The sequence below is a fragment of the Suncus etruscus genome, chromosome 20 (assembly GCF_024139225.1).
Source record: "Suncus etruscus isolate mSunEtr1 chromosome 20, mSunEtr1.pri.cur, whole genome shotgun sequence".
Classification (NCBI taxonomy): domain Eukaryota; kingdom Metazoa; phylum Chordata; class Mammalia; order Eulipotyphla; family Soricidae; genus Suncus; species Suncus etruscus.
The window spans coordinates 43903680-43918215 of NC_064867.1; the positions used below are offsets into that span (position 1 = coordinate 43903680).

The 14536-nt window shown below is 53.6% G+C and overlaps 1 protein-coding gene and 1 non-coding gene across 2 annotated transcripts; one reads left to right on the forward strand and one right to left on the reverse strand.

Annotated features, from left to right (window-relative positions):
* The first annotated feature begins 47 nt into the window (after nt 1-47).
* On the forward strand, nt 48-14536 carry ZBTB4 (zinc finger and BTB domain containing 4). Its single transcript, XM_049766158.1, is given in 5 exon segments — nt 48-182; nt 10001-10070; nt 10500-11287; nt 11289-11567; nt 12363-14536. Coding segments are annotated over 3 exon segments (2991 nt in total). The 5' UTR covers nt 48-182; nt 10001-10070; nt 10500-10508; the 3' UTR covers nt 14296-14536.
* LOC125998315 (U6 spliceosomal RNA) lies at nt 6470-6576 on the reverse strand. The gene has a single exon (XR_007491906.1). It is a non-coding gene; the product is annotated as a U6 spliceosomal RNA (small nuclear RNA).

Sequence of the window (14536 nt, forward strand, 5' to 3'; positions counted from 1 at the left end):
TGGGGGGGCCCGTTTCCGGGGGTGGGTGGAGTGGAGTGGAGTGGGGGGCCGATGATGTCAGCGGCAGCGGCGGGGCCGGGCCGGGCTTTGGGGGGGCCGGGGAGGGAGCCGGAGCCGGAGCTGGAGACCGGGCGGGCCCGGAGATGAGCCGGGCCTGGAGGACTTGGAGCCATCGCAGTCAGGTGGGCCGGGCTGGGCTGGGCCGAACCCCCTTTCTACTGCCCTGTGGGCTTGGGGGGGACTCAGGGTAGGGGGCGACGTGGGCCTGGAACCCCCAAGCCCTCCGGCGGGTCAGGTTGGGTCGAGCCTGGCTGGGCCAGGGCAGCTCGGAGGGCGATGGCGTAGGAGCCTGAGGCGGGGGAAGGGCGGCTGCTAGCGCCCCAAAATTGGGGTACAGGGGGTGCATAGGCTTCAGGGACCCGGAGACCCGATGCTGCTTGCTTTGGGGGGCCCAGGGACCCCATCTCTGCTCTCTGCGCTGCTCTGATGCCCGGAGGTAGGAGCAGGCGCCTGGGCCCAGGGCTGGAGCCCAAAGGGGGAGACGCCAGAGGAATTGGGGGGGACCCCTTGGCTGGGGGTGACAGGTTCCCCAGTCTTTGCACTGCAAAGACTATGCCCGGACGTGGCTGGGTGGGTGGGTGGGTGAGTGAGGGGTTCCTGTGTTTGGATGCCAGCCCGTGTCTGTGTCCTGGATGGCACGTATGAACTGTTTGTTGTTCATGTCATGTGTCCTGGGTGGCACGTATGAACTGTTGACGAACTTGTTTTCTGCATAGCTCGAGCCTGCTGGACTCTCTAGGGAGCCCCCTCCCCCTTGGTTTGAGTTCCATGTCTGGAGCCCTCACTGAGATGTGGGGTTCACCTTTGGGGTGGGTAGGTGGGTGGGTGGGTGGGTGGTGAGATGGGTCTGCTTGAGAAATCCAGTTGCATGTCTAAAACTCTGAGATCCTGCTGGAAATAGAAAATCCTGAGGGTCCCAGGCACTCAGAGGGGCAGCCCACTGGCCTCGGGTGGTGGAAGGCAGGCACAGGTTGTTTTCACGGGATCTGGGCAGGTTCCGTGTTTGTGACATTCCCCGCTGGATTCTTGGTGACGTTGTTTGTGGGAGCCCGTTCGGTTAGTGCTGCTGGGCTGGGAGGCAGGCTGGTTAGAAAACACTTGTAGGGCGGGAGGTGGCGTGACAAGGGCAATGTGGGCCTCAGACTCCAGAGAGCAGCCACAAGCTGCGTGTGCATGCCTGCCTTCTGCAGTGTGTGTTTTTTTTGGGGGGGGGGGGTAGTGGTGGTTTGGGGACCACACCCAGTGCTGCTTAGGGCTTTCCCCTGGCCCTGCGCTCTAGGATCACTCCTGGCTGGTTAGGGGAGCTGAAGACCGACCAAACTTGGGTGGGCCAACGTAGACACCCTACCCTATCTCTCTAGCCTCATGCCTTCGGAGTCGAGTATGAACGGTCCCGTGGGGTGACGGGGGAAGAGGGGACATGTTCTGAAGAAGGCCAGGGGAAAAATAGGGGACGGAGCAAGGGAGGGTGGTACTCGATAGATGTTGTCATGTTATGTAGCTAGTGTTTGTGCAGGGGCAATGTGTTTGCCCCTCATTTTACCCTCCCAGCACTGTCAGGGTCACAGGGAGGAGAGGCCTAGAGCCTGGGACAGAGTAGCTCTGTGGCCATGTTTACATAAAGGACGGGTGTGACTCTTGTTACTGAGATGGAAAAAAGACTCGAAGTTTCTAGTCGCCTCCTCCTGCTTTACCCACTCTGTCCCCTTCACGGGCATCTCTACTTTTTCGTCTCTTCCGTGGCACGCGCGTGCCACCTATGCGACTGAGAAGGGTCCGAGCACGGGATTTGCTCACAAGTTGGATTTATCAGAGCAGGTTTTCCTGTTGGTGAGCCAGGGAAAGGAGAGCTTCTCCTTGTCCTTTGGATTAGAGATGCCCAGAAGAAGGTGGCAATACAAAGTAGATGTAGGAGGAGAATAAGCACGGATATGTGGCAATTAGAGAACACTGGTGACTGGAGGCACTCAAGATGAGAAAGGAAGATTGCACTAGGCCAAAGCCTTGGAATGCCTACCTGAGGAATTTGAACTTTATTATGGGATGAATAAGGACCTGTGTGGATTTCAAGGCCCAGAAACGATCCTCCTGCATTAATAACTGCACGAGGCTGCATGAAGGAAGTTAAGCCAAAGACAGGAATAAGCTGTGGTCATGCGCCACAAGAACACGAACTGTGGCTGAGCTAGTTTGGAGGCCAGAGGCAGTTCAAAGACTTTCAGAGCTACTCTGAAGCTGAGCCACGGACCAGGCCAGATTTGGTAACCACCGACGGGGTATTGGTAGTGAAGGAAAGAATGAAGTCGGACAGCACGTAGCACTCAGCACCCGAGACCTGTATAGCCATTTCTGTAGCATGCTGGGTGGCCATACACCTCTAGGACAGTGCACTTGGGGAAACATAACATCTGGCTTCATATGGGCCTGCGTTTGAGGTTTATTTATTTGTGGGGGAGGCAGCTACTCCCAGCTCTGTCTGGACTCACGGATCACTCCTAACGGTGCTCAGGATCAAATGATATGCAATACCAGGGATCAAATTGAGTTAACCATGTGCAAGGCAGATGCCTTATAAACCCTTTAGCGACTCTTTAGTCCAGCATTGAATCTTTTTTTGTTTTGGGCCACACCCAACTTGTTCTGGGGGGCTGGAGCAATAGCACAGCTGGTAAGGTGTTTGTTTGCCTTACACATGGCTGACCTGAATATGATCCCCGAAGTCACATATAGTTTCCCAAGCACCATGAGGGCCTCTGAGTACCAGGAGTAACCCCTGAGCACCACTAGTGTGACACAAAATACAAAAAAATAAATCTTAGGGGCCGGCTCGATAGCACAGCAGTAGGGCATTTGCCTTGTACATGTCTGTTCCAGGACAGACCTTGGTTTGATCCCCAGCGTCCCATTTAGTCCCCCGAGTCAGGAGTGATTTCTTAGCGCATAGCCAACAGTAACCCCCGAACGTCACAGGGTGTGGCCCAAAAAGGCAAAACAGAACAAAACAAAACAAAACAAAAACTTTGTTCTGGGCTTACTCCTGGCTCTGTGCTAAACGGAGGATCTTTCTAGGCCGTGGTGGAGGATAAGGGTAGAGGACTACCTTCAGTTGGTTAAATGCAAAGCAAGTGCCAAAGTGTACAAAACTCAAATTCAGCCCCTGCGTTTTTATTTTGATTGTGCTCCTCACAACTTTTATGACCTTGAACAGAGGATATCCCTATGTTAGCCTTAGTTTCAACTATGATATTGAAGTAATAGAAAGACTTTGAGAGGGGGCTGGAGCAATAGCACAGCAGTAGGGCATTTGCCTTGTACGCGGCTGACCCAGGCGGACCTGGATTTGATCCCTGATGTTCCATAAGGTCCCCCGAACCAGGAGCAATTTCTTTTTTTTTTTTTTTTGGACAATAATTTATTGAGGGACATCTTTGAAAACAAGTTAATGCAATGTACAATAAATACTTATTAAATAAATTAACTTGAACCCAAGTTAGCTACAGCCAGACAAATGCCTTAGCCCCTTCTATTGTTCTGGTTCCAACATTTTGAATACTAATGATAATGTTTTTATAAATTTTTTCAGTGCTCTTTTTTTTTAATATATATCTTTATTTAAGCACCATGATTACACGCCAGTTTGTAGTTGGGTTTCAGTCATAGCCATTGGAAGTGTTTCAGGCAACATATGAAGTGGCCCAGAAATGGCTCTTGTCCCAATATTCGTAGTTCCTGGCCACTCATTGCTACACCCAAGATGGTTTCCTTCCTGAGATGGGACAGTTTCTGGTTAAGTTGGTTTAGTTTTGTTTTCGTAGTGCCATGACTCAAATCCAGAGCCTCACACTTGCCAGACACGGAGCTACCTCTCTGGCTCCAAACTCAACCTAAGAAACCTAACAGGCCTCTTTAAAAATCGTGGTGGTCAGCATGCAGCTCAGCTCAGTAGACACTGAGCGAAAAGGGCTGTGGCAGGTGGACAGGCCTGCCGAGGGGCTGAATTCAAACCTTTGTTAGAAGGAGGTGCAGGACTGCTACCTCCTCAAGAAGGAGAAGGAAGGCTCTAGTTTCTTCTTTTTTGGTTTTGTTTTGGGAGCAGACTTTTTGGTACTCAGGATCTGTGCTTGGGAAAAAGCAAAGTGGGGATCACTCCTGGTGGTGATTGGCAGTGGGGGGTGTTGTGTATGTAAATATTTTTGGGATTATTATGTTACTGACCCTACCCTGATCCGGTGATTGTGGCCTACCCTAGGGTGTGACCTGGCATTCTGCCCCCACCCTAGGGTGGTACCTGATTCTGCTTCCACCATTGGGTGGTATCTGATCCCACCATTGGATGGTACCTGATTCTGGGGGATAAAAGCAAGGGTCTGTGGAAGGCGAGAGGCTTTTGGCTGGAATTTATGCTGAGTCTTTGAACTTCAGTCTTGTCCACCGAATAAAGCTAATATTTCCACAAGCCTGACTGTCTGCGAGCTGTTTACCCGCCGTTTCACCTCAGAACCGTCGGCTGGACAGGGTGGCAGACTCGTGGTCCGAGCTAGAGGGGAAAGACCTCATCCTCCACCCCTCTATCAGTCAACCTCTTCAGGGGCTGACTTGCAACAGGGGGAAGGAACCATGTGGTTCTAGGTATCCAGACCTCTGCCGGAGAGATAGCATAGAGGTAAGGCATTTGCCTTTCATGCAGAAGGACAGTGGTTCAAATCCCGGTATCCCATATGGTCCCCCGAGCCTGCCAGGAGCAATTTCTGAGCGTGGAGCCAGGAGTGACCCCTGAGTGCTGCCGGGGAGCGTGGAGCCAGGAGTGACCCCTGAGTGCTGCCCCCCCCAAAAAACAAAAGAAAAAAAAATCCAGACCTCCTCTGTGCAAAGTGTAACTCAGAATCTTGAGCTGTCTATCTGAGCCTCTATTTTTTTATTTTACCCAAAGTTCCGGATGGTCTAGTACAGGCCATAGCGAACATTATTATTATTATTTTTGTTTGTTTTTGGGTCACACCCAGCGGCACTCAGGGCTGGCACTCTCTGCACTCAGAAATTACTCCTGGCAGGCTCAGGGGACCATATGATATGGGATGCCAGGATTCGAACCACCGTCCATTCCTGGATTGGCTGCATGCAAGGCAACACCCTGCCACTGTGCTAATTCTTTTTGTTTTTCTTTTTGTTTTTTTGGGACACACCCAGTGACGCTCAGGGGTTACTCCTGGCTCTACGATTTGAACCACCGTCCTTCTACATGCAAGACAAACGCCCTACCTCCATGTTATCTCTTCAACCTCCTACCCTTTTTTTTTGTTTGTTTTATTTTATTTTATTTATTTTGAGGCTACATCCTGTAGTCTCAGGGCTTACTCCTGGCTCTGCATTCAGCAGTCACTCCTGGCAGGCTTGGGACCATTTGTGGTACCAGGGATCAAACCCAGGTTTTCCATGCACAAGGCAAGCATCCTACCCACTGTACTATCTCTCCTAAATGCATCGTTATCTCTTTCTCTTTATTTTTTTTCACATGTGGTGGTACTTAGGAGTCTGTCTGGCATTGCTTGGGGCATCTAATGGGAGAACCAGTCCTCCTTCCTGCCCCAAAACATGCTCTCTAGTTAGTCTATTGTACTTTCCCCTGACTATTAGTCTCTTATTTTTTATTTTTTGTTTTATTTATTTATTTAGGTTTTTGGGTCACACCGGGCAGCGCTCAGGGGTTACTCCTGGCTCTTCACTCCTGGCAGGCTCGAGGGACCATATGGGATGCTGGGATTTGAACCAATGACCTTCTGCATGAAAGGCAAACGCCTTACCTCCATGCTATCTCTCCGGCCCCCCAGTCTCTTATTTTAGTCAGGGACTCTACCTCTAAGGTAGGGAGGAACAAATGAGATAATGCAAATGAAGCTCTGGCTCTTGGGCTTAGGGAGGCAATGGCCACGATGTCCTGCCAGGGAGTAGAAAGTTGCCTTTCTGTGGTTACCCAATTTATAGCCCAAATCAACACCAGCCTTTCCCCAGAATTCTTGATCCATCCAGCAGCTAATAGGCTGCACTTGACCCCATTTCTGGTGTGTGCCTGGAAGTTGGGAAGGATTAGACTTGAACTTTCACTGTAGGGATTAAGTCCAGAGCCTCACATGTGAGGCATGGACTCTACCACCTGGCTACATCCAGCACCCTGTTGGAACTTTTGAATACTGTCCTTTTATCTCCCAGGAAAACCCAGAGCAATCTTTTGGGAAGATGAAATGGACTGTGGAGGAGAAGCCTTTTAGGCCATCGTAACAACAAGGAAAAGTATTTTTGTCAGGGTGGAAATTGGATGAAGCACTTCTGATGGACATGAGCGGCCATGACTGGGTGTTTGGTCTTTGAGCCACACCCAGTGTGCTTCGGGGTCACTCTTTTTTTTTTTTTTTTTAATATGGAACGCTTCACGAATTTGCGTGTCATCCTTGCGCAGGGGCTATGCTAATCTTCTCTGTATCGTTCCAATTTTAGTATATGTGCTGCCGAAGCGAGCACTCGGGGTCACTCTTGATGTGTGGTGTTCAGTAATCATTCATTCCTGGCAGTTCTGGGGAGGACTATATGGGATGCCAGGGATCATGGTACAGTGCTGGAACTTAAATCTTCAGCTGGAAATGAGTTCTGTAAGCTCTTTGTGCCCATAGGAGAAGCAGCTCTGAGGTGTTTTCAGTGAAATAACCATCACAGCTTGAATTTGGGTTACCTATCCTAACCTTTGGTTAAGCCTTTATGCAAAAGATGAGATTAGGTTGCATTTCTCTCCCCTCAGCTCACCTCTTTTTTGGGGGGGAGGTGGTTAGGGCTAAGTACTTAGGGGACCATATGTGGTCATTCACATGCAAGGCAAATCCCTCAACTTATACTCTCTTTATCGCTCTACTTTCTTTTTTCTTCTACATTTTATTTAGGTTTTTGGGTCACATCCGGCAGCGGCACTCAGGGGTTACCCCTGCTCTGTGCTCAGCAATTGCTCCTGGCAGGCTCGGGGGGTGACAGGGGTTGCCAGGATTCAAACTGGGGTCTGTCCTGTGTTGGCAGCCTGCAAGACAAATGCCTTATCACTGTGCTATCGCTCCAGCCCTTTACTTTCCTTTTTATTCTTTTTTTGTTTGTTTAGGTTTTTTTTGTTTTGTTTTTGTTCTTGAGTCATACACTATTGTGCTTGGGGCCTGAGAGATAGCATGGAGGTAGGGTGTTTGCCTTGCATGCAGTGGTTCGAATCCCGGCATCCCATATGGTCCCCCGAGCCTGCCAGGAGCGATTTCTGAGCACAGAGTCTAGAGTAACCCCTGAGCACCATTGGGTGTGAACCAAAATAAGAAAAAAGAAATTGCTCAGGGGACCATATGGGATGGCCGTGTGCAAGGCAAATACTCTACTGCTGTGCTATAGATCCAGTCCAACTTTTTTTTTTTTTTGGGCCACACCCGTTTGACGCTCAGGGGTTACTCCTGGCTATGCGCTCAGAAGTCGCGCCTGACTTGGGGGACCATATGGGACGCCGGGGGATCGAACCGCGGTCCGTCCTAGGCTAGCATTGGCAAGACAGACACCTTACCTCTAGCGCCACCGCCCAGCCCCCCAACTTTTTATTTTTATTTATTGTTTTTGGGTCCATATCCTGTAATGCTCTGGGCTTTCTCCTGACTTGGATCAGTCTGGTGGGTGGGTTTGGTGGGTTATATGAGGTGCTAGAAATTGCTCCCAGGTCACAGTCGACAGCACTCAGGGACTACTCCTGGCTCTATGTTCAGAAATCGCTCCTGGCAGGCCTGGGGAAACCATATGGGATACCGGGATTCGAACCACCATCCTTCTGCATGCAAGGCAAACGCCTTACCTCCATGCTATCTCTCCAGCCCCAATATAATTCTCTCTTTTTTTTTTTTTTTTTTTTTTGGTTTTTGGGTCACACCCGGCGGTGCTCAGGGGTTACTCCTGGCTGTCTGCTCAGAAATAGCTCCTGGCAGGCACGGGGGACCATATGGGACACCGGGATTCGAACCAACCACCTTTGGTTCTGGATCGGCTGCTTGCAAGGCAAACACCACTGTGCTATCTCTCCCGGGCCCATAATTCTCTTTTTAAACCAAAGTCCCAAGCAACCAGCTCTGAGTGAAAAGTGGGACTCCTCACTCTTGGGCTGGTCATCTTTTCAGTCACCTGCAGAGACTGGAGCAAACTGGGACTTGTGAAGGAGTCTTTGTTGGTCTCCTAGTCCCTTGACCAGGAGCTATTCCCAACTAGGATACAGCAGGCCTTGCTCTATGAATTGGCCACGGCTAATACTGACAGGTGTGTGTGAGAAGGGGATCTCTGGAATATGAGATCTTCTAATAATCTCACTTGTTCATCTAATAAAAATTCAACAGTCTTTTGATATGTAAATGAAGCAATGTCATGAAAGACCACTAAAATCTTTTATTTCCTTTGAGTTGAGAAGATTGGGCCCGAGGGACTTTTTTTTTTTCAGGGGGTTATGGGACCTACACCAGATGGTGCTCAAGACCCTAACCAGGTTCTGTGCTCAGGAATCACTCCCAGTGGGGTTCTGGGCATCCTGCCAGCCACTGCAAGACAAGAACTTTACCTGCTATGCTGTCTCTTCAACCCACAGAGGAACTTTAAGAGTAATTCAACAGGCTTCCCAAGATCTAAGGAAGAGACATACACTGCAGTACTTTTTCTTCTTTTCTTTTTGGTTCTTGGGCTACACCTGGTGGCATTCAAGGATTACTCCTGGCTCTGTGCTCAGAAATTTCTCTGACATGAGGCTGGAGTGACGGCACAGCGGGTAGGGCATTTGCTTTGCACGTGGCTGACTCGGGTTCAATCCTCGGCATTCCATATAGTCCCCTGAGCCTGCCAGTAGTGATTTCTGAGCTCAGAGCCTGGAGTACAGGCGTCATCCCTGAGCACCACTGGGTGTGGCTCAAACCAAAAAGAAGAAAGAAAAAAGAAATTACTCTGACAGGCTTGGGGACCACATGGGATCCTGGAGATTGAACCTGGGTTGGCCACATGCAAGGCAAATGCTCTACCTGATGGGAATATTCATATTGCCTTTTTTCCACCCAGGCCAGCAGATCTGGCTTTGCAATTTTTTTTTTCTTCAGGTTTGGGCCACACCTAGTGGTGCTCATGGGTTACTCCTGGCTTGCACTCCTTGGAATTATTCCTGGCAGGCTTGGGAGACCATATGGGATACTGGGGATCAAAACCAGCCGCATGCAGGCCAAACACATACTCACTATTCTATCACTCCAACCCCTGGAATAATTTTCGCTTTATATTGGGGTCACGCTTGCATTGCTCAAGTAATTCTTTTTTCTTTTTGGTTTTTGAGCTACATCCGGTGACACTCAGGGGTTACTCCTGGCTATGCACTCAGAATCGTTCCTGGCTTGGGGGACCATATGGGACGCTGGGAATCGAACCAGGTCTGTTCTGGGTCTGTCGCATGCAAGGCAACGGCCCACTGCTGCGCTATTGCACCGGCCCCTTTGAGTAATTTTTTTTTTTTTTTTTTTTTTTGGTTTTTGGGTCACACCCAGTGACGCTCTGGTTACTCCTGGCTCTGCGCTCAGAAATCGCTCCTGGCTTGGGGGACCATATGAGACGCCAGAGGATCGAACCATGGTCTGTCCTAGGCTAGCGCTTGCAAGGCAGACGCCTTACTGCTTGCGCCACTGCTCCAGCCTTCAAGTAATTCTTGACTTAGGAATCACTGCTGTTGTGCTCAGGGATTGAACAAACCTTATCCATTGTACTCTCTCTCTGGCCCCATGTAGTCATTTTTGTGACCTTATAGGTTCAAGTAGATATGGCATAAATAGCTTGACAGGCTACATCTAGAGTTCTCTTTGACATCTCTTTGACATCCTCACCGCCTGAGGACATGGTTTCTGTTTCTCCACAGAACGAAGAGGCCCAGCAGAAGGGATCCACTGAGCCACGCCCGCCCCACTCCATGTTGGCTGCATTCTCAGGTGAGAGAGGGTGCAAGAAACCAGCTAGGAAAAGTTGAATCTGTGGCAGCGGGCCAGCAAAGCCAGCCATTTTGTTCTGTGAAAGTTATCTATACTTGTGGGAGCTTCTCCAACAGGGAGAGATATCTACTACTCTTGAGACTGAGATTTTGTGGGGGGTTGACTCCTAACATTCATCATGACCTGAGGTTATCCTTGACCACTTTCAGTTCAGATTTGGCAGACCCATGTTGGATTGATTGCTGGGCAGAGATAGATGGCTAACTTGGGCCAACTAGAGTTGAACCCCTAACTCTGCGTCCAGAAGTTGGCCAGCCTTCCACTTGTGTCTCCCACAACTTTTTGACTAACTCCCAACTCACCCGATTTTAGAGACCCCCCTTCACGCTGCCAACCCTCTGAGACGCTTCTCTGTCCTCCTCCATCCAGGCTGGCGCCATGCCACCCCCTGCAGAGGTGACTGACCCATCCCATGCCCCGGCTGTCCTGCGCCAGCTGAATGAGCAGCGGCTCCGTGGCCTCTTCTGCGATGTCACCCTCATAGCTGGAGACACCAAGTTCCCTGCTCATAGGAGTGTCCTGGCTGCTTCCAGCCCCTTCTTCAGAGAGGCCCTGCTCGCTTCCACTCCGTTGCCCCTTCCTCCAGTTACAGGGGCCTCAGCTTCCAACGCTGCCACTGCCACTGCCACAACTGCCGCCACTTCCTCCTCTTCTTCTTCCTCCTCTTCCTCCTCCTCCTCCTCCTCTCCCTCTTCCCCCCCTCCAGCTTCACCCCCTACTTCATCCCCACCCCGGGTCCTGGAACTGCCGGGGGTCCCAGCAGCTGCCTTCTCTGATGTCCTCAACTTCATCTACAGTGCCCGGCTTGCCCTCCCCGATGGTGGTGGTGACGGGGCCGCTGTGGCAGAGATAGGAGCCCTGGGGCGTCGTCTGGGCATATCCCGCTTGCAGGGCCTAGGGGAGGGAGGGGATGCCTGGGTCCCTCCTGTCCCAGCCCCTATGGCCACCTCGCAGTCAGAAGAGGACAGCTTTGGGCCAAGGCCAGCTGGGGAGTGGGAGGATCAGAGGGCTGAGGCCCCAGGCCCTGACTCACAGCCCCCCATCCCTCGACGGTCCCTCCCCTGTCCTCAGTGTGGGAAAAGCTTCATCCACCCCAAGCGACTGCAGACCCACGAGGCCCAGTGCCGGCGGGGAGTCAGCTCTCGAGGGTCTGCGGGGGGGGCGCTCCGGCCCCGGGGGTCCCGCAGGAGTGGACGCCTCAGCCCTGCCTCAAGTGGCCTTCCGAGGTGGCCCTGAGCACGTGGTGAAAGTGGTCGGCGGCCACGTGCTCTATGTGTGTGCGGCCTGTGAGCGTTCCTACGTGACCCTGTCCAGCCTCAAGCGCCACAGCAATGTCCACTCCTGGCGGAGGAAGTACCCTTGCCGCTACTGCGAGAAGGTGTTTGCCCTGGCTGAGTACCGCACGAAGCACGAGGTGTGGCACACTGGGGAACGCAGGTGAGTGGCCCGGAGAGCCTGAACCTGACGTGGGGAGAGGTGTCAAAGATCAGCACTCAGCAATGGGAAGAACGAGGGAAGGAATGGCAAGGTTCGGGGTGGGTCCCATAGTGAGATGCCTGCAGACCCCTGGTTTCTGTGCATGGGCTCTTCCTCGATCCCTGTAGCTCCAATTCCTGGTGATGAGATTTTTTTAGCACCTGTAGGTGCCATATCCTAGGTTGGGGGGCCATGGAGAAAAAGAGGAAGTTTCCCTTATAGGAAAGGATGGTGGACAACACAGGCAAACCCAGTACTTTCTGCATGCTGTCCTTGGTCCTTTTTTTTGTTTTGTTTTTTGTTTTTGGTAACCCCGGCAGTGCTTAGGGTTTACTCTTGGCTCTACGCTCTGAAATCGCTCCTGGCAGGCTGGGGGACCATATGGGAAGCCGGGATTCGTACCACCAACCTTCTGCATGCAAGGCAAACGCCTTACCTACATGCTATGTCTCCGGCCCCATCCTCGGTCCTTTCTAAGATCTTTCCTCTGCTTCATCCCAATGAAGTTAAGTCTGTGGTTACATTTTACAGGTGGGACGGCTGAGGCCTAGTAATGTCTCATGCTGTGTGGGGTGCTAAGCTCAGACTCATGTCCTGCTGGAAGCTGGCAGCACAGAAGAGCAAGGAGCAAACATCCGTTGGAATTTGCGGTCCAAATAGAAGACAGTGGGAGATTTAGGAAGCCGAGGCCCTGCTGTTTTAGCTCCTCACGCAGATGGCTCTGTCTCTGTTTTGTTTCCCGCCGTCCTGTCCCAGGTACCAGTGCATCTTCTGCTGGGAGACCTTTGTCACCTACTATAACCTGAAGACCCACCAGCGCGCCTTCCATGGTATCAGCCCAGGCCTGCTCGCCAGTGAGAAGACGCCCAATGGGGGCTACAAGCCCAAACTCAACACTCTGAAGCTGTACCGCCTGCTCCCCATGCGAGCCGCCAAGCGGCCCTACAAGACCTACAGCCAGGGAGCCCCCGAGGCCCCGCTTTCTCCAAGCCTCAACACACCAGCCCCTGCAGCAATGCCAGCCACCCCGCCGGCCCCCGAGCCTGGACCCCCGCCCTCTGTGATCACTTTCGCTCACCCAGCCCCTTCGGTCATTGTCCATGGGGGCAGCGGCAGCAGTGGCGGAGGGGGGGATCTGCCGGCCAGCACGGGGGGAGCCCAAGCTGCCTCCGTCATCACTTACACGGCTCCCCCAAGGCCCCCCAAGAAGCGTGAGTACCCCCCGCCTCCCCCTGAGCCTGTAGCCACCCCGGCCACCCCAGCCACAACGGGCAACCCAGCGACTTCAGCCGGGCCTGCCTCTGGCACGGAGGAGGCCAAGGGCCGGAACCCACGGGCTGGAAGGACTCTGACTTACACGGCCAAGCCCGTCGGTGGGGCTGGTGGGAGTGGGGGCCCCCCTGCAGCCTCTGGCCGAGGCCCCTCTCAGCTGCAGGCCCCGCCACCCCTGTGTCAGATCACTGTGCGAATTGGTGAGGAAGCCATCGTCAAGCGCCGCATCTCAGAAACCGACCTGCGTCCTGGGGAACTGAGTGGAGAAGAAGAAGAGGAGGAAGAGGAAGAGGAGGAGGAGGAGGAGGAGGAAGAGGAAGACAATGACACTGAGGAGCAATCAAAGGCTGGTGGAGAGGATGAGCTCTGGAGGCCCTACCACTACAAGGCCAAGCGCAAGGCTGGGGCCACGGGCCCGGCCACCGGTGGCAGCGGCATGTCCAAAGGCCGCCGGCTGCCTCGCTGGAGACAGAAGCCGGAGCGAAGGAGCTGGGAGGACACCCCGGGGGCCGAAGGCCCTTCCACGCGTGCCCGGAGCGAGCGGAGGCATCGCTGTGGGGTCTGTGCCCAGACCTTTGCCACCCTCAGGAAGCTTCGCAAGCACCAGGAGGCCCACGGGGGCAGCTCCCACAGCCCCCGGGCCGGCCGGAGGCCTTCCTCCCGCTTCTCCTGCCCGCACTGTGCCAAGGTGTGCAAGACGGCAGCTGCCCTGAGTCGCCACGGGCAGAGGCACGCCGCCGAGCGACCCGGGGGCACCCCCACTCCTGTCATAGCTTACTCCAAAGGCAGCGCCGGCACCAGGCCCGAAGACGTCAAAGAGGAGGCCCCCCAGGAGATGCAAGTGTCCTCGTCCAGTGGGGAGGCAGGTGGCGGGAACACAGCCGCCGAGGAGGCTTCCGAGACCACCTCGCTGCAGGACCCCGTCATCTCGGGGGGTGAGGAGCCCCCCGTGCTGGGCACCGGAGCAGGCGCCTACGTCTACCCTCCCGTGCAGGAGTTTCCACTGGCTCTGATCGGCAGTGGCCGGGAGGCGGGAGGTGGCAGAGGGAAACCCGGGAGTGAGGGGCCAGGGGGAGACGGTGAGGGCGACCAGGTGGAGGGCATGGGAGCTGCCAAGGTGGCCTTCTACCCTGAGCCCTACCCCCTTGTCTACCGGCCTCAGCTGCTCGCCGCCTACCCTTACAACTTCAGCAACCTGGCCGCTCTCCCCGTTGCTCTCAACATGGTCCTGCCAGATGAGAAGGGTGGGGGGCCCCTTCCCTTTCTACCAGGGGTCTTTGGCTATGCTGTCAATCCTCAAGCCACACCTGCTACTCCCCCTACTCCACCACCCCCATCTCTTCCCCCACCAGTGCCCCCCAAGAGGGACGGGGAAAGGGAAGGAGTTGAGAGAACCCAGAAGGGAGGCGTGGGGTGAGCTCCGTGCCTGGGTCTCCCCCTTCTACCAGGTTCTCCCCGCCCTGAACCCCCCTGAACCCCCGTCACTACCAGCTCCCTAGCTTCCCTGTCCCTAGGGAGCACCCTCCCCCCTCCACACTCTTGTGCAGGGATTTGGGGCCCCTGGAACTCAGGGGCCAGGCTGCTTTGTGTGAGATTGTAGTTTTCCCATCTCCTGGGAAGGGGTCTTCGGTAGTTCCCCTCTCGGCTCTCCAGGGAAT